This window comes from Accipiter gentilis, chromosome 32 (genome assembly GCF_929443795.1).
Source record: "Accipiter gentilis chromosome 32, bAccGen1.1, whole genome shotgun sequence".
In the NCBI taxonomy this organism is placed as follows: domain Eukaryota; kingdom Metazoa; phylum Chordata; class Aves; order Accipitriformes; family Accipitridae; genus Astur; species Astur gentilis.
In genome coordinates, this window is record NC_064911.1 from 10536258 (window position 1) to 10564242 (window position 27985).

A 27985-nucleotide genomic window follows, 5' to 3' on the forward strand; every position below is an offset into this window, starting at 1 on the left:
TTACTCTAGCAGATCAGAAGAACTAACGTGTTGAGGACGTTTTGTCATATAAACGTGTCAGATGTGCTCCAGTGCTCAGAATGAAATCTGGACAGTGGCCAGGTAAGAACTGTAACAGTCCATGAAGTTTCTTAACAGTGTTTTGGGATGGGGGATTTCTGTCTCGTCATATAGCTTTGCACCAAATGTATTCAAAAGAAAAGTATCTTGTTTATGAAACTTGTATCTTTCATTTAAGTATGAATACCTAAAGTCATTTTTCGCTGATCCATCAAAAGGGCACACAACATACATTATATGATGAGTCAGTCAAATTACAAATATATAATAGCTATTTCAGTAGCTACTTGGTTTTAATTTACTTATATTCTGGAATCTCAGTAAGTGTTCTGTAATTTCCCAAAAGATTCACCTAAAAAACTCTGTAGTAGGATTTGATACAGAACTAATAACACAGCTTTAGGTGCTGTTGACCTCAGATCTCAAATGTTTCTGTCACATACGTTCTGTTAAATTTGTAAATTTCATGTCTAATATACTTAAAAGGCACCTGGGCAACTGGCTAGACGACTCCGTGTGTGTCCATGTGTGTATGTACGAGAAACAGTATGAATGTGTACGAATTGAGAAACTACATATTTTTAATATCTATATATAACTTTTTAAATATATATAATCTCATAAAATAATTTTACTGTAAGTTATGTTTAGGGGCTTTTTTTGCACTCAACTTGGGAGACTAGTAAATATGTAAGTTTATTAAAATAGCTACTCCATTTTACAGCATGACAATCCAAATAACAAAATATTTTTATTTAGCCAAAGCAAATAAAGTTTCTTTAGCGATTCAAGACTTAAGCCTAACTTTACAAAAGCATCTATAATCTGAATTCCACAGATTGATTACATCATGTAGTTAGAAACTCAACCACACTTTATCAAAAGGACCTTAAAGCTTACCTGGATTTCATATAAGTGGGCAATGTGAAACTGAACTGTAAGAGTGGGAAAATCAAAACTGTTAGTTTTAATCAATGACAACAACAATTACAATTTGTTTTTTTCAAGTGAGGGAGAAACAAGTTTTCAAATTTACCAATGCAAAACCAAGACAAATTACATTTTGAAGATACAAAAAAAGTATTTGTTTACATTGGTATTTTACGCTTAATATAGCAGCACTGACGGAGAATGAATATGTATCCTAACAAGGCATTAAGACTGAAAACAGACAATGCAGAAAGGCATTCCATGGATTTTATTTGTATTCTGAAATGCAGAGTCCATTAACCTTTCAGTAAACTTGGCAATAAAATCTCAGAGATGCACAACAAGAGAACGCAGGTAATATTTTCTGTACATAACTGAGTTAGATATAAAGACTTATTTTTTATTTTCATTCAACTGCCAAGGGACAGACTAGCTGGGTTACAGAACAGAAAACTATATTATACGCTACCAGCTTTATACAGGATCTTAAATTTAGGTGGGTTTTTTTTCCTGTTTAGGAATTGTCTCTCCCCTGTTAAACTGAACTAAAAGTGTTAATTACAGATGGTATTCTGATGATTACTGTAAAGCAATCTTCAACTCCTCATATGAATTGCACAGAATGGCATAATACTACTAGCAGCTCTTGGGAGGCAAGAAAATTGCTGGCTGGAGAAAGAAAATGAAAGTTGTTCAAGAGTAAAAGCAGAGGTAAAATTATCCTCATGCTGCTCAAATCATTGAAGAAAAGGTGGAGTGCCTGATCTCTATAAGGCTTGAGAACTGCTAACCTAGACTAGCCATCAACTGGTAGATAGCTAAAGCTAGCTGAAATGAACGTAATCCCTATTCCGATTTGACAAGGAAAGAAAAATTCCTTTGAGACAGACTTTTGCCTGGTGTTCTTGAGGACTACAAGTAAAAAAAATACCTGTGTTTGAGCCAAGCTCAATTTATTTCAGTTACATAGATTTCTTTCTCTTGAAGCTACAGAACAGTGCGACAGAGGTTTATACAGGTAATTTGGGAGTTCCAGGATTTCTCTCTGGGTCATAAGGGAGGGGAAGAGCTTCCTTTGTGCACTGCTTTGTCCTTTACTATAAAGAAGGTAGCCTAGTGCACTTCAGAAACCAGGTCATAATGAAATGCATCATCTAAAATTCTAATAAACTTTCTGTGTTCCTTGCTAAAGGGCACATAACACAACCATTATGTTCACCACATCATCAAACTCCATTCTGTACTGATGAAAGAAAACCTTCTGCTTTTGTTTTGGGAGTTCATTACCTAAAAAAATGTCTCTCATTTTTTTCCCCTCATAGCAAAACCCCTTCACTGTGAAGCTAAAAAAAGGAAGCCATGCCGTGCAGGGGAAAGAAATTAAAGGTGTCACATTAGAGATTGCCTAAATAGAAAGAAGACATGCTTAGTACTCAAACATTTCTGCTAGGAACACACTCATTGCAATGCTGTTACTCACCCAGCCTTTAGAAATGCAAGGGCTAGAATTAAGGCAATCTCAAGCATTTATGTGATGGTACCTGACACCCTGGGTCAGCGTGCACAGTTCTCCCTCTGCTAAGTAGTACAGGGGAACCTGACAGAAGTATCCCTCATCCCTCTCCACTCCCTTCCTTTGGGTTTGTCAGACACCATGCCCAAGGACACGGGGCAATGAAGCCTTTACATGGGGCCATACCTCTACATAAATCTGGGGGCAGCAGGGACTATGGGGGAAGGGTTAGGAAAACCTTACAAGAATTCAGGGATACAGTGAAAACCGATAAATTTAGTGAGAAATAATATGAACTAACATGAAATATAATAAAGAATCACATATCCAATAAAAGCCTACTGACTTAGGAAGAACGCTGCAAATTATTTTAAAAAATTATCTGTGCCTGCTCCTGGTTTGGAGAATATGGTGTAGCACAGCTGGCTTCTTGGTACTGATACAGCCAGCAGTTTCACCCATGTAAAGAAACCTCCTTTCATTACCCTTGCTGGCAGAATATTCACAATTCCATCCAGCTCTGAATTAAAGAAATTCTTTTAAACACTTTATCCAATGCTTCTGAAATTAGACTTGGAAGGTAACTTAAGCTCAACATGAAGAGCAGCATGAAGGTACCTGAAAAACTGAGGGAGTAATTTCCTTCACAACTGTCTGCCTCTTAATTCTTACATGCAGGAAACATACGCTTATTCTTGCATACAATTCCACTAACTATGGATAAACACCTGGAGGATGCTCTGTAACAGCCTACAGTATATACTGCGTATGATAGATCATACTACGCTAAAAGATTAATGTGTTCAAGTACAGACTAATATGTAGTTGGCACCTAATAAAACAATGAAATTACATTTTGTACTTTTTCTTACTTCAACAGTGTAAGACTGATGCTGAATTTTAGATCTATAAATTCAAATGGCACTAAAATGATCACTGAAAACTGACAGATTATCAAGATGCCACAAAGTTTTAAATAATTACTATTAAATGTGTGCCATGGCACAAGCACCACATTTATAAATAAATAAACAGTCAAATAGTATGTTTCCTCCAGAACTCAAGTCTTCAGAGCAATTAATAAGCTAAATATAAATTTTTACTTATTCCATTTACTAAAACAATCCACAATTCCACTGGAATATCTGTCTCCATTGACCGATGGACACAGGTTTTGTAGTCTCCCTCTCTTGGTACTGATTCTTTTGATTTTGAAGGATTGGTTCATTAAAAATTGATACAGTTGTGAGCATAAGACTTTAAAAAAAATGTACAACAAAATAAATAGAAATACTTATAGGTTACTTACTTTCAGCGTTAGACAAAGTGCAGGGATTGCAGTCAATCAAAGCTAACTGAAAATGCTGAAAAAAGAAGAATTATTTGTTTTTCAAACAAGGCAATACTAGCGCTTTGGCAAATTACTAAGAATAAATCAATTTTGTGCTTGAAAATCAATACTGCATTTTACCATTTATCTTAAAGAAAACAATTCTCAATTTCTCTTCAACTGTTTACTAGAGGAAAGTAAATTTCTTTATTGCAGACAGAGCAAGGCTTCTAGTAATGTAAGATGGCAACAGACATCTTCACAAAACAATTGGGATAGCATCTGGAAGAATGATTACATCAAATGAATCCTGAAAACTGGAAGATCAAGTTTTCCTAGAATCGTCATGGAGATAAACACTGAAGCTCTCAATATGTCTATCTAGAAAAACAGTATACTCTTCTTTCAAATTGAGTGATTTGAAGTCTTATTAAAAAAATTGATCTCTTGTCATAAAGCACTAAAAATGAGTATCTTTACATTAAAACACGAGTTCATGAAGAGTTCATAAGTTCTTATATCCCCTCCTACAGGTATTAAGCTAACTTCAGTTAAACTTTAAAGCCTGTTTACTTGTAAACAGTTTTCCTCAAGAAAGACGAAAAGTATCTTTTAAAACATCTTTGCATTCTGAAGTTCTGAGCCAAGTATTTCACTCTTCTAGGAAGAGGGTCACACAAGCAGAGCAATGAAGTCTGTCTGCCAGAAAGTCCAGAATGTGAGCAATCATTTCACAGGTGTCATGCTAATTTAGTGATCACTATTTACAGTATGAAACATAACCAAGTGTGTTAAAATGAATGGCACAGGCATACAAACTCAAGTGCCTCTGAACTCTTCCATGAACTTCTAGAAACTTTCTACGCAGTGTAGAATTTGGATTAACATGTTAATTCAATAGAGAATAAGGCCTAGGAATATAGGAACTTTAAGTGATAGCATTTAAAATACTACTGTTAAGAAATACAGTTACCTACAAAATACAGTTTCAGGTGGCTTCTAACATATGAAACATTACTGATGCTTTAGTATATTTTATTATATTAGCACAAAAATGATAATTTAGCTCTGGCTGTTCAGGATGCCAAACTAGGTGGCATCAAGAGCCTACTAGTATAGCTGGGAAGAAAAAAAAACCCAACAAACCCCACCCTTACTAATGGATGTATATGCAACTCTCTTTCAGTATTGTCATACTCAAGAGCTACTAGATACTATGTAACTTTCCTCACTGTCCTAATAATGCCTTGTGTATAGCATGTCTGCATAACACACATCTCAAAGATTTATAACAAGAGTTCAACAGACCACCAGATTTCTAAATAAAGATTTTTAGCAGAAAAATTATTCGAAAATTAATGTATTATCCATAGCAAAAAAAGAACACTGACGCTCACATGAGCTCTGAGGCACACAGTGATGCAGCTTACCTCCTCACTGGCTTTTATCAACATCATTTGTAATATACAACAGCTTTTAAAAAACGAAACAAACTCAAGTTGAATGATAACTCAAATTTATGATTTTTAATGAACATTTTAGCAATATCATTCCCAGAAGAGAGAACAGAAAACAACGAACTCACATAGACATTACTTGTAAAATAACTTTTTAACCTTAGAGCAAGCATTAAATATTAGCTTATAAATATTAAATATTAGCTTATTTCTCTGCCTTGCCTGTTCCTTTTTCTACTGTTCAGCAGTCAGACAACTTAAAATCTCCCCTCACTTACATTGCAATGCAGGTTGTGTGCCTCAGAGACATCCTTTAGTCGGTTACCATAGTGATTCTACTAACCAGGCAACTTAAAAAAAAAAAAAGACTAAATAAAAATAAAATGCTCTACTTTATATTGTATTCTGCCTGACAAAAGAAAAAAAAAGGAACAGACCTATGTACTTCAGCTTGTACATTGAGCATACCGAGCTAAATGGTACAAAATCCTTTTTGCACAGATGTGTCATCTTGCACTGTCACTAACAATTAATATGAAAAGATAAAGCAGAAAGGAACAGCTTTGCTCTCACCTAGCAATGCTATTATAAAAAATAAGCAGATCTAAAGAGAAACGATTGACAACTGTTCGGTAGTAGCTTTTCAGAAGGGTTATTGCAGTGAGATTCACTGAGAGAAAGCAGGCAACCATATAAGAAAATCTAACCATTTTAATATTTAAATACGCCAGTAGTATCAGTGCTGTACAGTAAAAAATAGCAGGAATAGTCTCAGCAATGCCTCCTAAAAATTTAAATTCTTACTGCTACATTAGCTGACTTCTAAATTTCAAAATCCACATCATGAAAATTTTCTAAGTGTAGTAAATTTCTGCTTGCACTGTTCACTAAGCCACAAACAGTAAAGAAATTGATAAACCGAAGCCCGTAACTACAGCAAAATAAACCATTTGCACTAAACAATTATCGCAAAGCAATACACAGAGAACCCAGAACCTTTCAAACCAAGAACCTTTGAAAAGCATATACATGAGCAAACCTACACCTCTTGCCAGATAAATAATATATAGCTCCCCGTTAGGTATTCAAAATCAGAAAAAAAAAAAAAAAGCATGCATTCTAACACATAAACCTCATCAGCAAAAAGCAGATCCACTAATCACAATTACCAGCACCAAAAAATGAGAAAAAAAAAAAAAAATAGTAATCACTTCCAACTTCCATTTCTGCAACAAACAGAAGCAGCTAGCAAACATCTGCACCTCTCTCAAGTATTGCAGTACTGAAGCTGGCTACTGCTGTGTGAAATAGTTATTATGCAGGAGAGGCCGCTGCAGTTCAGAGACGACATACAATACCTCAAGGCAGACAGCAGTCTATAGAAATTCAAATTCCGAGTAAGAGGATTTACCTAGAAGGCAGTGTTCTGAATGTTAAAAAGTAACAGGCTCTCTTCAAGAGCTGCAGCCCAAGTCATAATATACCTTGATTTGTAGCCATCTGTAATTGCACAATTATCAACAGCCTGTTTTGTCTCCTCTGGAGTCCTTGACTTGCCTCCGATTGTGGAAACAATTTCAGAGGTAACCTTTCCACGGATCAGAAGTACAGTGGATTGCATATAAACAGAACTGATGAAAGCATTAGGTCTGGTAGTAAAATAGCAGTAATCTGACACCGATTTAGGTAACTTGATATGTTTTCACTACTAGAATTAAGACCAATCCTAACAAATTAGTCCTCTACAATTTAAGCGACTGTTATTTCTTTAATCAATAAATGACCAACACGAAAAGAACTGTTTCCTTCTTAGTGCAAGATTTTCAGTACTGTCTCTGTTTACATCCAAGCCTGAGACCTCAAAACGGTGATTCTACTCCCTCCTCCTCCTCCTCTCGGGGATGACATTAGCAAGTTTAATAGCTCTTGGTACTGCGTTTATTCAGCAAGCCATCCTTTGAAACCTGACAATCTCACAGACTTACCATGAAGGAAAGCTCCATCATGACTCAGTAAAATTCTGTCAGGAGATGGCTTTTTCTGCCTATGTGACCTAGGTGCGATGCCTACGTTCCTCAGAGCAGCCTTTGTTCAGAGAAGTAGGGCACGGAGAGCCTTGCGTAATCGGCCGTGGCAGGGCGCCAAGCCTCCATTTGCCAGGCGTGTTTGGGGCCGGGGGAGAGGGTCAGGGGAGGACGCGCGACATGTGCTGCCACCTCAGCTCGTCGCTCCGCTCCCCGGCGCCTCCTGAATTCACGACAAATTCCGCTTCCGAGACGAAGGTTTGCGTGGCATCAACACTCTCTTACTTTTGTCCACCGTTCAAAAAAACCCCGCAAGACTGAGGAAAACTGCTACGTGGACAAGGAGAAAGCCGCTTGAGGACAGCAGAAACAAAGGTCACGTACACACTGAAACCGAGGAACGGCGGCGCGTTCAGAAGGATCTCTTGTTTTGACTAGCTGCAAGTGAAAAATTCTTTTCAAACAGCGATCAGAAAAGCTCTATTTTCACTAGCCAAAAGCAGGTTGCATTCGAATTTACTGACCAAATTCATATGCAGTGCACCGCGTGATTTTCACAAAGCTACCTCAACACTCGCATCGCCTGCGTGTTTTATCGTTATTTGTGCAACATCAGAATTTCGCTATTCCCGTGTTAACAGCCTGAAGGACTGCCAGCAGCAACCCAACGCCCCAGGGAAACGGGATGACTGGAAGCTTGCCCCTGCTGCTGCAGCACCAGCACCAGCACCTGCCCCCCGTCGCTGAACCTCCCCGGGCTGGGGCTGTTTCGGGACCTGCAGCACTCTGCCTCCAGCCCACACAGTCACCCAGGCTGCACCGAAAGCACAGCATCATCCGTGCTGGCTGGCTGTGGCTACCTAGCCAGTATGCATAGCTAGCCATTACTGCGTGCCCCAAATGCCAACCTTTCAGTCATAGCTAATAAACCTGGACCAAGGTACTTCTCGCAAGGAGAAGGTCCACACATGAAGTAAATGTACCAGCACCAACACTTGCTAGCTTGAATATTCAACTTCTGAGTCAACTACGTCTCTTCTCCTAGTTTGTTCTGCCCCCTCTCCCCCCCCAAAAAATGACATAGGATGCCACACAGCATGCTAATTCAAACTTAGCATTTAGTCCTCTTTGTAATCATGACATTTCTAAAATACACCTACAGTTTTCTTTTATAGGAAAACTCCAAAATGTCTCAAAAACCCAAGCAAAACTAAGTAAGAGAGAACAAAAGAAAACACTCTGTAGGCCAGACATTGTGGCATCGCGATCCACTGCCAAAACCAGTTGCACTAGTAACTCTCTTGCAGTTTGATTACAGTGCCATGCTGCATTAAAAAAATTCCATGTTTTTACTTCGTGTATATGTCTGTCCATCATACGTATATGCAAACTGTACAAAGACTTAGAGAGCAATTTCATTCCCAAATGGCTGTTTTCTAACCACTTACATTTTCATTAAAATAATCTTTTGACTCATTTCATCTTGCTTTCCACAAAATGCTTTTTAGGTGAAGTGCTTGACATCTTGGATATCCACTTTGCAATAGCTAAAGCCCTTTGTTTTGATTTTTTAATTAAAAACGTCGCTGATTAGTTTTTGGTGGAATTACAGACATTAAAACTTCTCATAACTGTATGTATTTTGACTAGTTTTTCTTTAATAATTAAGAATAGGTATGTAAGGTTTCAATTTAACATGTTTAAGCTTAAAAATTACTAATCTAAGCACATATATGAAAGATAACTAGGTTGTGAAACAGCACTTGAAGGCTTGAAAACACAAATTTTCACTTTCATAAATAAATTTTTATTTATTACTGAGAAAAAGAACATAAAAAAATGAACAATATGTCTATAACAGCTACATGTTGGCATACAATAGCTGCAGTAGCTAAAAATATCTTTCATAAAGATAATATATGTAGACAGGAGAATTATTTGAGTAAGTGATGGAAAAGTGTCTTGACTATAAGTACGTACTTCGAGCTGTTCATCTATATATCAGTATTTGATTTTTTTTAATATTTCATGCATATTCATGTAATTCATGCATATTTTCCCAATAAATTTTAATTCTTTTGCAGCCTTTTTCTATTCCTAATATAAGCAGTATATCTTAACATTACCAACAAATGAGAATCTTTAGAAAAATAATTAAAAAATTAAAATTATATTTAAATTGATGAGTTACGGTCAAGATCAAAGCATAGGCCTGAAGCAAACTACTAGGATAGCTGTTTTGGGTATAAATAAGGAGGAAAAATTTCTAAAAGTGAAAGGCAAAATCAGTATTTCTACTAAAAGGCAGATAATTGAAAACATGAGAAATTTAGTTCTCATTCTTCTAAGGGTTTTGTTGCTGGGCACAGGATGCAACTGCAGTACTTAAAAACCAAACAAAATTCCTAAAGCACAACACAGCTTGATATGCCATAAAACAACCTGCTCATGTCCAGAGTCCCTACTGACCACCCATTACAAAAAAAACCCCAAAAACAATCCACCACCAAAAAAAACACCGAACAAAAGCAAACAAAACACCCCCTCACAAAACCAAACCCATAGAAAATCTCCTACCCACCCACTGTTCCCTCAGTGTTATTATTCTAATAAATATGAAAAACTAAGATTTCTTTTTTCCCTTATGCAGTCTGTCAGCAAACAATGAAAGTGAACTGAATTTTACATTCAAAGGGCTTTCAGGATCGTAGCTCTAACTCCCCATCAAAAGCACACTACGATACTTCAATGCCGCCAAGCAGAATGAGCACCAGATGGAAGACTCGTTTCCCATAGTTGCCACTTCCAACATAACCCAAGTATTACACTAAGTAATACCAAAGCTGTAATTTTTCTTTTTTTCCCCTCAGCTTCTCTTTTGTGCATATCAATGGTCCCACACAACACACCCAGCTCCCCCTTCTTGTTCCACCTAGCTCTGCTTTCAGCTTCCAGCTGGACAACAGGCACTGGGGCTGCCCGATGCACAGCAACTCCGGTGTGGATGGGATAGTTCCCTTCATAGGAATTTTTTACGTCCCAGGAGACCAGACCCATGACCAGTCATTTGGTGCCTCTGTTGCAGATCAAGCCAACCAGATCGCCTGGTCCTCAGCTTGCAGAGCTCAAATGGCTCTGGCGCAACATGTCATGCAGGAATGTTCTAGGAACTTCTCTTTGAAATGCCTTTCATTCTAACGTATTTGCTAGAAATTGGTTAAAATTCAAAAGTACTTAAGAACTGAGACACATGCACAAGACAGGATCATTACATACATGTATGAAAAAGGAGGCTAAAATTGAAAAAAATATATTCAATAAAGAGGAGAATGACTAGGATATCAAGTGACATGCCAGACATAATGTGGCACATACTCAGAAGCTTGAACGTTTTTCCAACTACAGTTACCAAACCAGTAAAAAGATATATTATATTCCTAGAGATCTTGCTTTATCCTCCTTTCGGGCTACCACCGTGCAACCACAGCTAACACCATCGAACACAGTATTCCTAGTGTCATTTGTAGGAAATGGCAAATAGGAAGGGGGCTGCAGGACACATAGTAAAGTATGAAAAGGTTAGGACTGTTAAATAAACCTGAACAGTATGTTGCTGCTATAGTAGTCAATAATAAAATCTCTGCCCCTCCCTGCCAAGTCACTGCCAGTTGATCTTGGAATGAATTGTACTTTTCTGATGAATGGGGCAAATTCAGCTTTCATGTATCACCTCTGAAGGTAACACTGACCTAACTGTCAGGTTACACAAGGACTGTTTTCTTTCCAACCAGAAAGGCCACTTTTTTTTTTTCCTTAATATAAGCCCGAAGGCCAAGTAATTTTCAACAGCACTGGTATTCTTGCCAGAGTTTATGGCAATGGGATAACACAGCAGTCAAGGATTCTCTTAGTAATTTGCAAGTCTTAACTGCAGCAATGTTAAAAACACACAAAAGCAGTAATTGATTTTGAAAAAACACTGAGAGTTGATTTTATGCTTGTTAAAGAGCACTCTAGTAATTATCTTGATCATCAACATCTTAAAATAGTAAAAATTAATTTTGTGCTTAAATTGCTTACATAAAATATAGATGATTTATGTTAATGCTCTAAAATTGTGAAAAACATGGAATACATGACCTTCAGACTCCCATCTTCCTCCTTTGCCTGAAGACTTACCGACAATGACTCATCTGTTGGCAATGCTTTATTCTTAGCAATTACAGACTTAACATGAATGTTTAAATACCATCAAAAACATTATGATATTTCAAAGTACATTAATGCAACATTGGTACAATCTGTGAAATCCAGAACAGTCACAAGCGAATACCGCATGGAAAGTTGCTTCCACTTTCCACCTCAGTGTCAAATAGGAAGCTCAAACTGTGCTATGAATTACATTATACATAGCCCTGGGGAAAGGGTCCGTGCTCAAGGCCAGTCACTAGCAGGCTGGATCCTAAACTCCATAACTATCCTCCAAAATCCTGGATCCTTTTAAAGAGGCCTGCAAAACCAAAAACGGCACAACAAGAGAGCTGTGTCTTTTCATTACTTTGGGTTACTTATTTTTCTTTTGTGAAGAGACAAAATACTCAGTCTCAGAGAACAACACAGACATTCTGTAAAAACATCCTTTCACGCTCTTTCATCACCTCTCTTCATTTTATTCTCCCCATGCTTGTGTGTAACCACTGCAGCAGCAGTTCATTTTGTTCTCTTCACTAAGGAAGTATTTTCTGACGTGCTTCTCATATTCTTGTCACTCACAGAGTTCTGGCTTAAGGGGTTTTTTTAAACCTCAACTCAGGGATCATGCTTTTAAAGAAGCTACTGCCCTGCTTGTTCTACTTGGTCTACTCCTCAACTGGTATATTCTGATTTGTAAGCTGATATAAGCTAATATTTTTTTCTCAAAGTAGATCACTCTCAGGACTCTACATTAAATCTACAGCTGAACTGAAAATAGCTGAAACTGTTCAAGACCGAGTAGATTGCCCACTGGGTCTTTTTTTCTTGCTCCTCACTGTTACGCTCTGCTAATGATTGCAACCTCCATAGCAAAGGAAGCAAACCAGAAACACTGCCTTAGGTGTTTCAGTCAATAATTCCAGAGTAGTTTTGTGTTATGTTTTACACCAGAAGGGTATAAGATAGCTCTACCCACTCCTTCCCATTCATGCACTTCTGCCATCCACCTTGCATTGGATCTAGCAACTGGGCAATCTCAAGTTGAGCTGGTTCAGACTTGTGATCCACCTCAGTCTGCAAATGGAGAAAACCCCCCACTTGATTCAATGCAGCAGAGGGTGCTTAACAATGCAGTCAGGATTGCAAGGTGGAAAAATGAGACAACCTTTTAGCAACAACCTGCAGTTATATTGATTTAAGGACAATGTGAAACTCCTTAAGGCAACACCTCCCTTCCCCCCATGTTTATTTCATCATCCTTCTTAAGATCTTTACACTGCTCCGGGGTAAGCTGTTTTTGTTGCTGTCACTTGTTTTCTTAAGTGACTTAATCACATTGCACATAAAAGCAATGGAATCATGATTATTTTGCATTACAAAAGATTAACTTCTTTATTTTTTAAAAATACTTCTTAGGTGTTTTTCCCATTCATAGTTGGTGTATTGGAAACTAAAAGCTTGGTATACTCAAAATCCTTGTGATAAGCAACCTTTTTATTTTGCAAAGTTCTGAAGATCAAACACAGTAAAATATTTAGACTGAATTCTCATATCTAAATACTTGATTCAGTGATAGAATTACATATTTCATGGCACAGCAGGAAAGGCTGTTTATTTCTTGATCAATTTCTTCTATTAAAAATTAAAATGCAGAAATTCCTTCCACTACTTGATTACAAGTTTACTACCTCCTTGTAAATTTAGTCTTTAAAAATAAAACCAAAATGTACTTCTTCAGCACTTGTTTTATTCCCCATCATGGCAGCTGATACTAAATCTGTGCCAAAGTATGAAGAAATAGGACCACCCAAACTCTCACATAATTCATTTCCCAACAGAGTGGTCTCCTCTACCTCCCCCCTTGCTCTCTTTTGCCATTCACTGCACTGCATCTTTCCTACTCCTATGCAATACCATCCCATCTAATCACAATTTCCAACTCCATCTGTCTCTGTAGGTGAAAGCTTGGACTCTGGATGAAAAAAGGAAGCCTGATGAGAGTTATTACAAATACTGAAAGGAAAAATTGAGAGTAACACTCTACTCTTTCAAATCTTAGACAATGTGATTCTGATAGCCTTACAAATACACCTTCCAGGAAAACAATCTGCCAGGAAAAGGAAGGCACAAGATTCTTGAAAACAAAACATTTAATGTCTTCAGTAGTTTTAGGAGAGATTAATATGCAGAAATATGTTTATAAATTACACTTAATTACAAACTACAAAATTCTCAGCGCTGCAGGTGTATTTCCCAGCACATGACACTGTTAAAGCACACTTCCTTTTTTTTCCAAGACACACATCCCTAAATTTCGAGGTCAGGAAGGAAAGAACATGGGGACAGAGTAGGAAATGGAAGGAGGAAAAAAAATGGGGAAACATGTTGCATGAAGGGAGATAAAATGACAGACTACCATGGGAGACTGAAAAAGAATGCAAGCAGTAATAAAATTTAAAGGCGTACAGAAGAAACAAAGCGCTGTATTAACAGAAACCATTTTTAACTGATTAGCCAGAAACTGTTGCCTTAGAAGCTACCTCTCAAAGCAGGAATTAAAAGAACGAAAGCAGAAACAATATTTTAAAAATATATGAGAACATTATTTTGCATAAAGGCTTTCTATTTTTAATAATTTTTAAGAACTTCCAGTTTACAATAGTGCAGCTGGGGGCAGGGGGAAAAGAACATTGAGAAATCCAAGCTGCTAATTCTTCTCTTCTTTTTCCTCCAACTTCCTGTTTTCCTTAGTCCCCCCAAAATGTACTATTTTGACAAGAGCCCTACACCAAATTTTTAACCTTCTGGAGTATCAGTGCTCATCTGTAACCTTGCTGGGTTTTTCTGAGTATGTGTAGCACCTAACACACCTCAAATCCTACCCTTACTCTGTCTTTAGACTAACATACTTCATACTGAAGCACTTCTATTTCTAAAGCAGGTAGTATTTAACTGCTATAAGCTTATGCATTCCTAGCAGTTTTAATATGCAACACAACTTGTAATAAACGTTAATTCAATTTGAAAGGACTTAAACCTACCTTTAAACTAGACTCATAGTCTGTGTTCACTTTGAACATAAGCCCAAGTCGCAAATGAATTTCCTTGGCTCGACAAAAGCTGGGATCAACATAAAGCGCCTCCTGAAATGCTTTAATTGCCCTGAAAGAAAAACACAGATTTAAAAATTATTTTTTACTGAAGTACTCCTTTATAATCAATATTATTTATCTGACTAGAAGAAAGTTGATCAGAAAGCACTGTTACAGAAAAACATATCAAAATAGTGGTTTACATGCAATGTTTTTGGTGCATGGCTTTTGATTCTTCAAGGACTGAGTAATTTTGTACTCCAGATATCCTGGTAGATTTGAAAGTCTAATCTTTTCTATTAATTTAGAGAAACTAATTTCCTGCATGAAATACAGTAACATATCTGCTATTTCAGAAAGGATGACTCACGAATTAGTAACAAAATTAGTGCAACTTTAGAACGCCACAGCGGTCATTCATGTCACAACCAACTGCTAGGTTGCTTTTGATTCCAGGTGCAGACCCCCAAGAGCAGCAGCAGAACAGAAGGCCTAGAAGAAGCGATCACACGCATCTCCTCCCACTGCACCAACCTGCTCCATTTTCGACTTTGTCCTCCCTTTCTTAGCACCAGCACCGTGTAGGGACTCAGCTAATGCGTATTGCTCCATTACTTTCCAGTCACTCAATTACCTCCAGGAAAACACAGATATGAAAGCCTGACACCTCCTCTCACTGTAACTTGCTTTTCATATTCCCATGATAGGTGAAGACGGCTCTAATTCTACTTCCTTACCTTTAAATCCTCTCTACGCATGCCCCTGTTCATGATGGCACTGTACCAGATAAAACAAAAATGCTATGTAACAACTGTATCTGCTCACGCCATTCTAAACAGGACTGTTTTGCCTCTCAGACCAACTGCATAAAATTATGACAGCTGAAATGCAACTAAAAGACTACAGATTTAAATTCAGAAAGCAACTGAGAAAGAAGCTAAGACTCATTGTGTTAGCATGCCTGAAACCCAATGACAGGTTGAAACAAAATACCTTCACACACATCGCTGCTCGTACAGTGACAGCAATCAGAATCAGACTCACTTAGGGTAGATTCAAGCACCTAAGCCAGGGAGCACAGTCCCATTTGCTGTCCTAGGCAACCCCAGAGATTGATGCTGAGCAGGCAGATGGCAGGCAGGCCTACGGGGAGAATTGTACCCACTGTGGACCAGCACAGGGACGCTGCATAGGAATGAATCACAGTGCCTGAAATCACACAATGTTTAGGCAAATTGATTTCATTCCTACTCTCCAGGTGCAGTATTACTTATAAGGACAAATGGTTAGCAGTTGCAAAGGGAAATTCAATAAATATTTTTCACAAACTTTTTTTTAATCATGAAACATAAATGATCATTTTTTAATCCATCAGCAAAAACACTTCTGCTGCTCTAAAATTCTTACAGGCTCTTTTCTCATTCTTGATGGCAAAGCAAACCAAAGGCACGGACTTCCTCTAGACAATGCAACAAAATTGTCTGTACTTAAAGCATTACCTGACTTGTTTAAACAGAACTTAAGAGCAGATGGGCTTAAAAAAACACTACATTTTTACTGTGGAACAGAAGTGTCCTCTATTACAATCTTTCAGAAAGTCATTACTTACCTTGTGCCCTACTTTTCCGCTTACACAAGGAAAACAAGCAAGTTAAGTGCAAAAGGGACAAACTTGCACCAGCTAAGCAGTCTCTCACATCTCATATAAACTTCCCTGGAACAGTACAGGTGGTGATGAATCACACACCTCAGCATCTACACTGAAATCATAAACAAGGATCCATGTCTCCTAACAGTATGCTCATCATCACCTACAAAAATACCACTCAAACTGGAAGGCCAAAGACTGGACTGATCACTAAATATCGGTATGTATTTTAAGCTATGCTTTTGTTATGCCAAAGTACATATTTTACGACTGTGTATTTGCATTTCTTGTCTTAACTCTAATATGGTACTCACTGGTTATGGTACTCTAATATGGTTAGCCACTGCTATTTAAAATCCATTATTTGCATCTTGTTCAAAGACAGTATCCTAAAGTTCTAAAAAGGAAGAAAACCAGTGTCTATGGTCCCTATCAAAGAGAAGACAAAACTCAGGAATAAAGACACTGCGGTTCTGTACCACATGGGACGTTGTGACCATGCTCATATACACTTCACATTCTTCACATTTTAGCTAGCTTGCTTGGTCAGAAAATAGTCTTTCCGTATTTCCCCAATGTCATGTCTCAGTTGCAAAGATCACTGAAACACGTATTTCTAAAAAAGCTTAAGAGAAATGGTAAGGGACAAAAATATTTTTATAGTCTCTTGCTTACTGAACAGGAAATATTATTCACTGCCACAGCTGAGCAACAGAGTTAAAACAAAGCTGCAAGTATAACAAACAACTTTGAAGGACAATTTCAAAATTTAGTTTGAACCTGTACTGTCATTTGTTCAAAAGAACAAGAATGTTGCTTACCCCACTCTTTCAGAGAAGCACAGAACTTAAAAAGGAGTAAAATTATCACTAGTGGACAACATGAAAAGACTGTGTCAGGTTTAGCACAGAACCTGCTAGTCACAGACAGCCCCTATGAGGTTTGTGTAAGGTTTATCTCTGTGCAGACAACATGGCAACACCATTCACCCTTGCCTAAGCTGCTCATGGAGCCAGGCACAATGTAAGTAGCTACCATGAGTCTTTGAGATACTATAACCGAACACAATTTTCCAGTGAAGACAAGCCCAAAATGTACAAGGAGGAAGAAAATCTGTAGAACAAGACGTCATTCCTCTAGACACAATCTACGCAGGAAGTAATGGCATGCTTTTCAACCCATTTTGATGGATGCTTGGAAAATATACTCAATCAACCAAGTGAAACAAAATCTCTGTACCACTTTAGACACTGTTTGAGTTACTATGCTAACAACTAAATAATAATAATATTCTAGCTGTACATTTCCATTGTATTTGATTACTCCTAAACTGATGGCTTTGGGAGGAAAGGCAGAGATGCTTTAAAAGGATTATTTGCTTTAAAGGTTAAAAAATTCAAAGGAGCATAGTCAGGGAGCATTGATTGCTCCCATCCATTGCATTGATTTGGCAATGGAATGGACACACTGGTAGAAGAGTTTGGTGGAAGACTCTCCACTTAGAAATTTTCTTTCAGTTTCTAATACATGATGGATTTGCATTTAAGAATGAATCTATATGCACTCAAAGCGCTAGGGAACTCCCAGGTCAGTGTCTTGCTTGCATCTTAAATTCTGCATAATAAAAACTAAATAAGAATTCTGAAAAGTAACATAAATTTAAACTTCTAATGAAGCATAATTACATCAGTAAATTAAAGGGGAAGATGTTGTAAGAATAGACCAAATATTCCCCAATGCAGCTTTTCTAACTAAAAATCAGATACTTTATCTTCTCCATTCAAAATATTGGCCTGCATCTTACTTAACTCTAGTGTTAATTATAGAATCATAGAATCGTTTAGGTTGGAAAAGACCTTCAAGATCATCAAGTCCAACCATCATCCATGCTCACTAAACCACGTTCTGGAGTACCTTGTCTACGCGCTTTTTGAATGCCTCCAGGAACGGTGACTCAACCACTTCCCTGGGCAGCCTGTTCCAGTGCTTCACAACCCTTTCGGTGAAGAAATTTTTCCTAATACCCAACCTAAAACTCCCCTGGCACAACTTGAGGCCATTTCCTCTTGTCCTGTCTCCAGCCACCTGACAGAAGAGACCAGCACCCACCTCACTACAACCCCCCCTCAGCTTCCTTTTCTCCAGACTAAACAGCCCCAGCTCCCTCAGCAGCTCCTCACAAGACTTGTGCTCCAGGCCCCTCACCACCTTGGTTGCCCTTCTCTGAACACGCTCCAGCCCCTCAAGGTCTTTCCTGTAGTGAGGGGCCCAAAACTGAACACAGCACTCGAGGTCCGGCCGCACCAGTGCCGAGTACAGGGGGACGATCACCTCCCTGCTCCTGCTGGCCACACTATTTCTGATTACAGGCCAGGATGCCATTGGCCTTCGTGGCCACCTGGGCACACTGCCGGCTCATATTCAGCCGGCTGTCAACCAGCACCCCGAGGTCTTTTTCTGCCGGGCAGCTTGCCAGCCACTCTTCCCCAAGCCCGTAGCACTGCATGGGGTTGTTGTGACCCAAGTGCAGGACCCGGCACTTGGCCTTGTTGAACCTCACACAGTTGGCCTTGGCCCATTGATCCAGCCTGTCCAGATCCCTCTGTAAAGCCTTCCCACCCTCAAGCAGATCGACCCTGCCTCCCAACTTGGGGTCGTCTGCAAACTTGATTCTATATCAATTATGTAATTTGTAGTTTTTCCAGGATGACAATCACTACTAATAACAAATACAAATTACTTCCACTACTGTGGAAAGGTCAACATCAAAATTTCACAAATAAAATGATCACAAAGGCAGCATTTTCAACAATATTTACCAGTGGTAGGTGGTCATGTTTAACTTGCTAACCAGAGTCTGATTTAAAATAGTCAGCAGAATTTTCAAAGAATAAACCACTCAAACTCTGAAAAGACATTTACTTATTAACTCTTACAGACAGACAAGCAATTCTACACCACAGCTGAATTAATATTGATCTAATTTTGCCTATGGGAAACATTTAACTAAAATAGCAATGCACTCAAGATTACAGGACACATGAAGCACATGGACTACAGTAAAAACTTTCATTTCATTTTGGGGCTGCCTGTTTCCCAGTGCCACGTCCACAGCTTCAGACTCAGTCCCTTACTACATCAACAGTACAACATCTGCAACATCACTGACATCCATTTTAGTTGTAAGTGCTCAATAAGGTCCAACACAAATGGCATGAGGGCTTGGTACAGGTTGGTACAACACAGAAGGAAGCAGACATGAGAAGTGGAAAGTAGGAGCAAGAGTTCCAAAGGGAAATGAGAGAGAACGTGGCCCAGTGTCGGCAACCATGGTCCTTCCCGGGCCACCTGTTTGCCTGAGTTTCCTGGTTTCAGCTGGGATAGAGTTAATTTTCTTTCTAGTAGCAGGTATAGTGTTACCTTTTGGGTTCAGTATGAGGACGTTGATAGCAACAACTGAAAACATCAGTTACTGCTAAGCAGTGTTTAGACTAAGTCAAGGATTTTTCAGCTTCTCATGCCCAGCCAGCAAGAAGGCTGGAGGGCCACACGAAGTTGGGACGGGACACAGCTGGGGTAGTTGACCCAAACGGGCCAAAGGGGTATTCCATACCGTGGGATGTCATGTCTAGCATATAAACTGGGGGGAGTGGGGCTGGAGGGGCTGATCACTGCTGGGGGACTAACTGGGCCTTGGACAGTGAGTTGTGAGCAACTGCATTGTGCATCACTTGTTTTGTATATTCCACTTCTTTTATTATTATTGTTATTATTATCATTATTAGTTTCTTCCTGTCTGTTCTATTAAACTGTTCTTATCTCAACCCATGAGTTTTACTTCTTTTTTCCCCCCAATTCTCTCCCCCATCCCACTGGGGGTGGGGATGGGGGGTAGGGGGGGAATGAGTGAGCGGCTGCTTGGTGCTTAGTTACCAGCTCAGGTTAAACCACAACACTGAGTTGAGCCTTCGGATACAGCAGAAGTCACTTGATCCCTACAGAGATCTTTGCTCTGAAACATCACTAGTCCCATTTCCATCCTCTGCCCAAGCCTACATCCAGAAAGATATGGGCCTAGAGGATCCAAGGCATCCAAGTTACACAGATGTTTTCCCTCAAAGCTCTTCTATGGTTTGACCAAAACTAAAAGAGCAGATATAACCTAATAGCTTGATGATCTGTCACATATGAAGCAGGACATGGCTTACGAGGCTAACAGCTTCCTTCAGAGATGGTGGCACACAGGATTCCTCAAGTAGGTTGTTAGTCTCCACCACTGATTAACTGGCCTTCATGCACAGAGAGAGCTTTTCATTTTAATCCTTCAGTAGACTAAACATACATTAGTCCAAGGGATAAATCATCAAAGGAAAGGCTGGGAGCTCTCATACTGCAGAAATAAATGACAGTCATCTAAATTCAGCAAGAGATTACTTTCAGTTTGTTGTCTGAAGATACTTACAACTGCCTGGTAAGAAACAACTTTGGTTTGAGTCTACTAGGATTTATTTAAATTAAGTAAGAGTTTTCTCCAAGAATGGGAGCATTTCCACTAACAGGCAGCAAAGGCTAACATTCAACAAAATGGGAAAGCAGGACTGGAAAACAGACACTACAGAAGATGAAAAGCACCTCTGGGCTTACATTTTACACAGCATTGCTACAGTAATTCAGGAAAAATAAAGATTACATGGATCTATCATCTCCAAATAAAGACTTCCAAAATCAATACTGCAGCTATCTTTCCACCCACTCATCTATACAACAATGCCTACCATTATGAAAGTGAAGAAACCAGCTGAATAATAATTAATAGAAGATTATATTAAACATTTAGTGAACTCTCATAAGACTTTTAGTGGAAGGTTTTACTTGGATAGACTGTGAATAAAAGCAGCTTTGAACTAGGCAAAAGAATGTAATAAAAGAGCATTGATTTAACTATTCAAAAGTTAACACTCGTACATTTCAAACAAAACCCATGAAAATCAGAATGAGTCTACAAAATAAAAGAACATAACATTATCCTAATATATCAGGAAAAATACTTGATGCAGCTGGAGTGAAACTTTTTTTCTTATTCTTTATCCTCTTTCAACTTTCTGACCACCTATTCTAAGCCTTATGTCATTTCTTAGCCTCGCTAATGAAAATGATGTGAGGCTACAATGGACAAATTTCTATCTGAAACTCATAATCATAGTTTGAACATAAACAAAATGTATGTCTATAGCAGTAGTCAGGACACTGCAATTTTATGAAATACTTTTACAGACTTTAGATACAACTCTTCTGTTCCAAGGGCTGTAACAGTTGAATGGCGAAATATTTTGAGCAGCGAAGTCCTTAAACGTTTCTCTAGAACAGCAGCTAAAGAGTAGGTTTTCCCAGCATTAGCAGATACTATGCATTTTCATCAATCCAAGTAGTGGTTTGATATACAATCACAGAAAGATAAGACGACAAACCAGAAAGTTAATTGCCACTTTGTTAACGGTTAATTAGTATGTGTAGTCTACATGTACATTCCCATTTTATATACCTAAAAATTACATATATAGACCCAGCCACCTGAAACCTGAGAAGTATTTGACAAAGCAGCATCTACACAGTGTGTGTTTAAATTCTGCCCTACTTAAGATAACTACAAACACCAGACCAGCTGAAAGGACTCTGACAGAACAGGGAAAGAAGCACCAATATAGATGTGCACCTTGAGGATCACAAGTTACTGGTAAGCAAGATGTTTTTCTACTCTCAAGTTATACCCCTCCTGGACTTTCCATTGCAGGTGTTTCCAAAGCAAGAACTCCACAGACTGCCAATTACCAGTGCAATGTTGCTGTCAGTTGGGTGAATCTCAGAGCTTTTCATGCAAACTGCAAGCACTGGACTATTTCATCAAATGCTGTGCACCCTCCCACAATGGCACGAATTACTGATATACCCGGCAGACATCGCATTTGATGAAGTAGTCCAGTGGTTTCTGTCTGCTTGATGGGGGGGAGGAAGGGGTTGTCCAAACAAGTGAAGGAGGTCCCCGCTAGGCCGTTTGCATTCCTATACACCCCACTACCCACTCAACCGCTCTCTGTGAGGAAGAGCCCAGTTCCTTGGATCTGCCAACCACTGACAGAAGCAACTTGAGAACCATCTGAAGGATCTGGTCCTGCTGGAAAAAAAAAAGAGTAACAACGCCCTCAAAGACAAATCTTACTGTGTTACTAACAGCTTGCCCCTGGGGAAAAAAAAGAGAAAAAAAAGTACTGATAGAGGAAGCAAAGAAGAGCAAAGAACGGACCTTGACAGCACAGGACTCTCCCACCCTCACAGGCAAACAGCAACCACCATAAAACAATAGTTTCTTGGGTAGATGAATAAGGCGTGCAATACTGAGGGTTGGCACATGAGACTACTGAAAAAAAGTTTACATTCCACTATAGACTTGGGTACTTTAAAATCAGTTTAAACAGCTGCTTTACTATTTCAGGATGACTGTGAGGAGAGCAAAACTTCATTTTCTGGAAAAAGATGAAAGAGAATGACAGCCAGAGAGAGCAAGAGAAAGACCAGACTCCTTCAGCTCAAGTAAATGGTCCAATGTGATTGGCGCTAAGGCCATCTCACAGATGATGGTAAGTTTTGTGTGCTTTCCTCTAGGTAAGTGGTAAAAAAAAAATGCTCCTGCCTCACTGAAGCCTTCAAAGGACTTCTAAGAAACAAGTGATTCTCAAGTGTCTGGAGGCCTGCAAGGTGACCAAGAGGTGAGATACAGTCCACAGATAACAACTGAGGGCTGCCTTTTGCTTGGCCTTTGGAGGGTTGTGGAATTCAGCAGCAGCAGAGATGGGATGGGGAGACCCTGCTCAGTGCTTGTATGTTGGAGATGGAGGTGCTGCACTCTCCCAGTATACACTTGCTCCCTCTTGCCCATTAAATGTGTCTACTTGAATTAGATAAGAATAATGAAAGACTGCAGCTGCCTTCTTGATGTGAAGATCCAGTTTTGAATCAGAGTTGAAGAGGGGAAAAAAGCGTTTTGTGCTGAACTCCCATGTCCCTGTTCCAAGGAGTCAAACTTATGCTAACGGAAGTTCCAGCATACAGAACACCCTGGCTTACAGAAGTGCCACGATGCAGCAGTGCAACTAGACTGGGCTGGCTGTGAGATTACTTTAAAGCAGCCAGAAGCAGAAACGGTCCTTCTAGATATCACCTGATATTGAATAGATGACGACAGTGCTTCCGTTTTGGCAAGGATGGCTGTAGAAGGGCCAAGAAGTTCCAGTAAGAGATGACAGATTTTCATCAGATAGCCTGCATCTTTAGCCGTGATGGAGGTCAGTAAAAGGGTCTGGATCATCTCTTGCATTAGTCTTTGGCTTTTCTCAGGACTATGTCCCACAAAAGTGTCAACGCTGAAGGACTGAGTTTTACATAAGAGTTAACTTCTACAGCTGATAAGGAATCCTTGGACTGAGGAGCCTCAGGTATGCTAAATGGGGCTATAAGGGTGACTGATCTCAGTCTCCCATAAGGTGTTTCTGAGGAAGAGTGTGTCTTCCTCACACACACTGTCCAGCAATTTGTAAGATAACGGTCACTGAAAACACAGCAGGCTGGTCTTGGAACACCAAGGGTGGTACACTGGGATCCAAAGAGGGGGTTAGAGCCAGTTTCAGGACACAGCTGCAGAGCTTGGACTCCATCATTTTCTCTTGGTGGGACTCAGTGTAAATCAGCAGATGACACCTGTCAGGCTCAGAATCCTTACTGAAGTAAAAGAAAAAAATCGGCATCCAAGCCACTACACTTGGATGCAGCTATTACACAGAAATGAAAGGTAGCCTTTGGTTAACTACCGAAATTCTTCAAGTGTTCAATCTAAAAGACAACTAAGGAGGATATGAAATTACTCAAGTTATGTGAATATCTCAGCTATCTCTATTCTACTGGTGTTGTACCCTACTTGAGAAACAGGGAAACAACCGGGAAAATCAGCCAACCACTTTACTTACTACTTGATGATAAATGGTGTAAAAGAACAGAGTATCAAAATTTAAGATCTATAAGACCTATTTTACCATACTTGATTCAATTTATGGAGCTAATCCCTTATGGCATATCTCACTACAATAATTGCATGAAATAGCTTTGGTCTGATCACACTATTGCAACATTTGTATATATGTTGAGAACTTTCAGTTCTTACAAAGTCACCAATATAAAATGATGTATCAAATAAGATTTGTACTTAAGATAATGCTGTAACGCTGCTTTAGTATATAGAGAAGTGTACAATATTGAATTACAGTGAATTGCAATGTGTCTTGGAACCAATTCAACACTTCTTTTTATGAAAACTGGAAAACTTAAAAACTAAAGTAAAAATATGAACAAAAATTTTAAAACTGACCCTATTCCCACTTGCTATTTTATTATCCCTATTTATATGAGACATGAAAAAACCTCAATCACATCCTTACCCCTTTCTTTTTAGGAGGACTATGTACATGCCTTTTATTAAAATCTAAGAATATCTAAAGTGGGGTAGATAAAAAAAAATGTTCATGGATGAAGCACAATAGCTTAAAATACCTTAAAATGGTCTAGAGGTGTCCTCTACCTGCCTGAAATATACAGATTTGTGTACTCTATGAACATAAATAGATGGAATAGCTGCAGAAGGAAATAAGACAGTTTCACCAGCATTTCACTCTGAAAGAAGCAGGATTCTCCTTGCATTCTGCAAGAGACTCCTGTGGAGGATTAAGATACACAAAGAAGAACATATCTATTGTAAATGACTTGCTATCACCTCCAAGTTTATTATGATTTTGTCACACCTAAATAAACACCCACAACCTTGCATCCCACTCCTCTCGCCCCCCAAAAAACATGGGGGGTGGGGTGGGGGTGGGGGCAAGGAAGGCACTCAAAGGTATTTAAATTAAAAAAATAAAATAAAAAAAAATCACATACAAAGGTGCAAGATTTCGTGTTACATTTTCTTCGTCTAAAAATTCTATCCAACACTCTAACAATACACACCTTCCTTAGTACCACACTATACATAACTTTGTGGTATGAATGAAGTGGCAAATATGATTATTCTACATAACCTTAACATAAAGCTCTATGTGCAGTTAAGACATTGTAAGTTAAAGCAACAATTTATACTCATGTTCTCAACAGGCTTACTTAAAGGCATGGAAGAAAAACCTAAATTAATTCAAAGCTCTGATTTATTAATTCTTAGGCCTCATAATCACCTGACTTTGCTGTTCCATCCACTGGAAGGTGCTATATAGCATAATCTGCTGATGGCAAAAGTCTATATTGAACAGGTGGTCTTTCAAAAAATCAACTACTCCAAATCTAACTACTTTGTCTTATTTAATTTTATCTTACAGTTTTGTACCATTTTCACAGTGGAAACTGTAACAAGATAGCCCTTGTAAGAAGAACTGGTGCACAAAATACTCTTGAATGTTAAATGGTGAAGACAAGACTGCATAAGAACGAGAACATTCTGAAACTTGGTGAAATTCCACCAGATTGATCACAATCTTAAAATAGTGGATTCTCAGGTTTTCTGAAAACTCTTCTGTTCTTCTCATGTTAATCAGAATGCAATAGAATTGCACGTCACGTATAATAAATTGCATTCATTTCACTATCAATAAAGAAAGCAGTAAGTTGCAAGATGGAAAAAAAAAAATAAAAAAAATCCAGATTCTGAGCTCATGATTTAACCAACTTATCTTAATTTGAAGAATAAAAGCTTATCTACATTATCCTGAGGAAAGTCTGATTTTTTTGTCTTACAGATACATAGAAAGATACATAGAAACAAGGGGGGGGGGGGGGGGGGGGGCCAGAAATCACACTCTATTGCTCCAAACCATCAGTCAGTAATCACTTCCTGCCTCCTTAACTGCAGTCATGCTTAGTCCAGTCAGATGATGAACTTTTTAGTAATCAATCAAGTAGTAAAGTCACACTTATTAAGTTTCCACACTGAGCGTAAAAAAGGACTGACCTAAACAATGCACCTTTCTGACTTGTTTCCAATGCCACTAATTATTAACTCTGCAAAAATAAACCCCAATGAAAGTTTGAGGACCTTTCAACAGAACCCCAGTGAGTGAGTCTGTTCCATTCACCATTCCTCTCATCAGTGATAAAGCAAAACCAAAACTCCAACTGAAAACCAACCCTCCTCCTCATATCCAGCAGCAGCCCTTTTTAGTCCCCAAAGCCCTGCCAGAATTTACAACTCTTTCTAACTCTGAGTTTTTACATCAGTTTTAAACGTTCTCATTCAAGTCAGTGTACTACTTTTCACGTCCAAAACTTTCAGGTTATACAGCTATGTAAAACTTACTGAATTTCAAGCTAATTAAAATAAGCCCACTTTGCCACTTCTTTTCCAAAATAAAAGTTTTTTGTAAACACACTTTCAAACAAACACAGGCTACAGACTATTGATAACAACAATTCACAGAAACCTGTTGAGTCAAACTGCTCCATCCCCCTTGCTGAATCATTTTATAGGGTGCCAAAATTCTTCTCCTGTAAGTACTTTCCTTTTCAAGCAACAGCTGTGGTTGCCACAGGTACGTTACCGTAAGTCAGATATGTGACTCAGGACAGTATGTCTTCAAACATTCTATCTATAATAAAAAAACCTGAACTATCGTACACTCACACTGAACTGAAGTTGAAGTACGCACCTACCAATAAAGCACCACACAATACTGATACTGTTAGCTTATTCCAACTTACCATTGAAAGGCATTGTAATGGAAGTAGACCAAACCAAGGCCATATAAAAAGGCAGCATTCTGTAAAGGAAAGAAAGAATGTTTAAAACCCAGATAAGACAACCATATGCTGTAAGAATGAGTTTTCAGTATTTTACTCATCCTTTGACATTCTATTTCTATTATAAAATAAGCCTATTTAAATTTCACATTGAACAGGAAGAATCAAAAAGAAAGAATAAAAAGATAGTTAGATACTTAAAAAAAAAGTGATTCTTCACAAAATATTTCTGGAGTAATAGTAACAACAATAACATTCAAGTACTTTTACATGAGAGAAACTGACGTGCTTTGTTCTACTTGTAAAACAGCAGGGAAGGAAATGACAGAGTAGAGGTCTTTGGTAATTTAATATAATAAGAACTGTTTTATGACCAAACACCATTTCATATTCATAATAATTTATATTCACATAAAAGTAAGCAAAGCTACACACACTAATTTCAGTGTCTAAAGTAGAACATTAATTATATGAATCTGAAAATATGCTTAAGGAAATGTCAGGTTTCTGAATACCAAAAATATAGACCATCAGCTTCAAACCTAAGACAATCATATTTCTTCATCGTTAATCACATTTGTATTTTCTATTTCCCTACTTTGCAAAAGGTGAAGGGGAAAAAAAAAACCCAAACCACCACATTCTCCTCTGGAAACCCATTTCCCCTCATTTTCTTTTCACAGAAAGGTATGATTTGCTTCTAGAGTGACATTACTAAGAAGGTTTAATGAATGTTCAACTATCCAATTCTACAAATAATTATTACATTTTTCCTAAATTAGGAAAAATAAACAAATTGCTTTTTCTTTTCAAAAGTTATGCCACAGCATAGTGTTTTCTACTTAGCAGAGCTATTCCATTATTTACAGGAAACAACATGTACATGCTGCCTATGACACATTTTTAGACT

General features: G+C 38.4%; 1 protein-coding gene across 17 annotated transcripts in view; it reads right to left on the reverse strand.

Moving 5' to 3' along the window:
- The window catches only part of KDM6A (lysine demethylase 6A), a 168517-nt gene that overhangs the window by 60162 nt on the left and 80370 nt on the right, over positions 1-27985 (reverse strand). For all 17 annotated transcript variants that reach the window (XM_049834990.1, XM_049834997.1, XM_049834992.1 and 14 more), the window contains exons 5-8: positions 27037-27095; positions 14550-14670; positions 3813-3867; positions 961-995 (exon numbers count right to left, since the gene is read on the reverse strand). In XM_049834990.1, coding sequence (XP_049690947.1) covers positions 961-995; positions 3813-3867; positions 14550-14670; positions 27037-27095 — 270 coding nt within the window. The remainder of the gene's footprint in view (positions 1-960; positions 996-3812; positions 3868-14549; positions 14671-27036; positions 27096-27985) is intronic.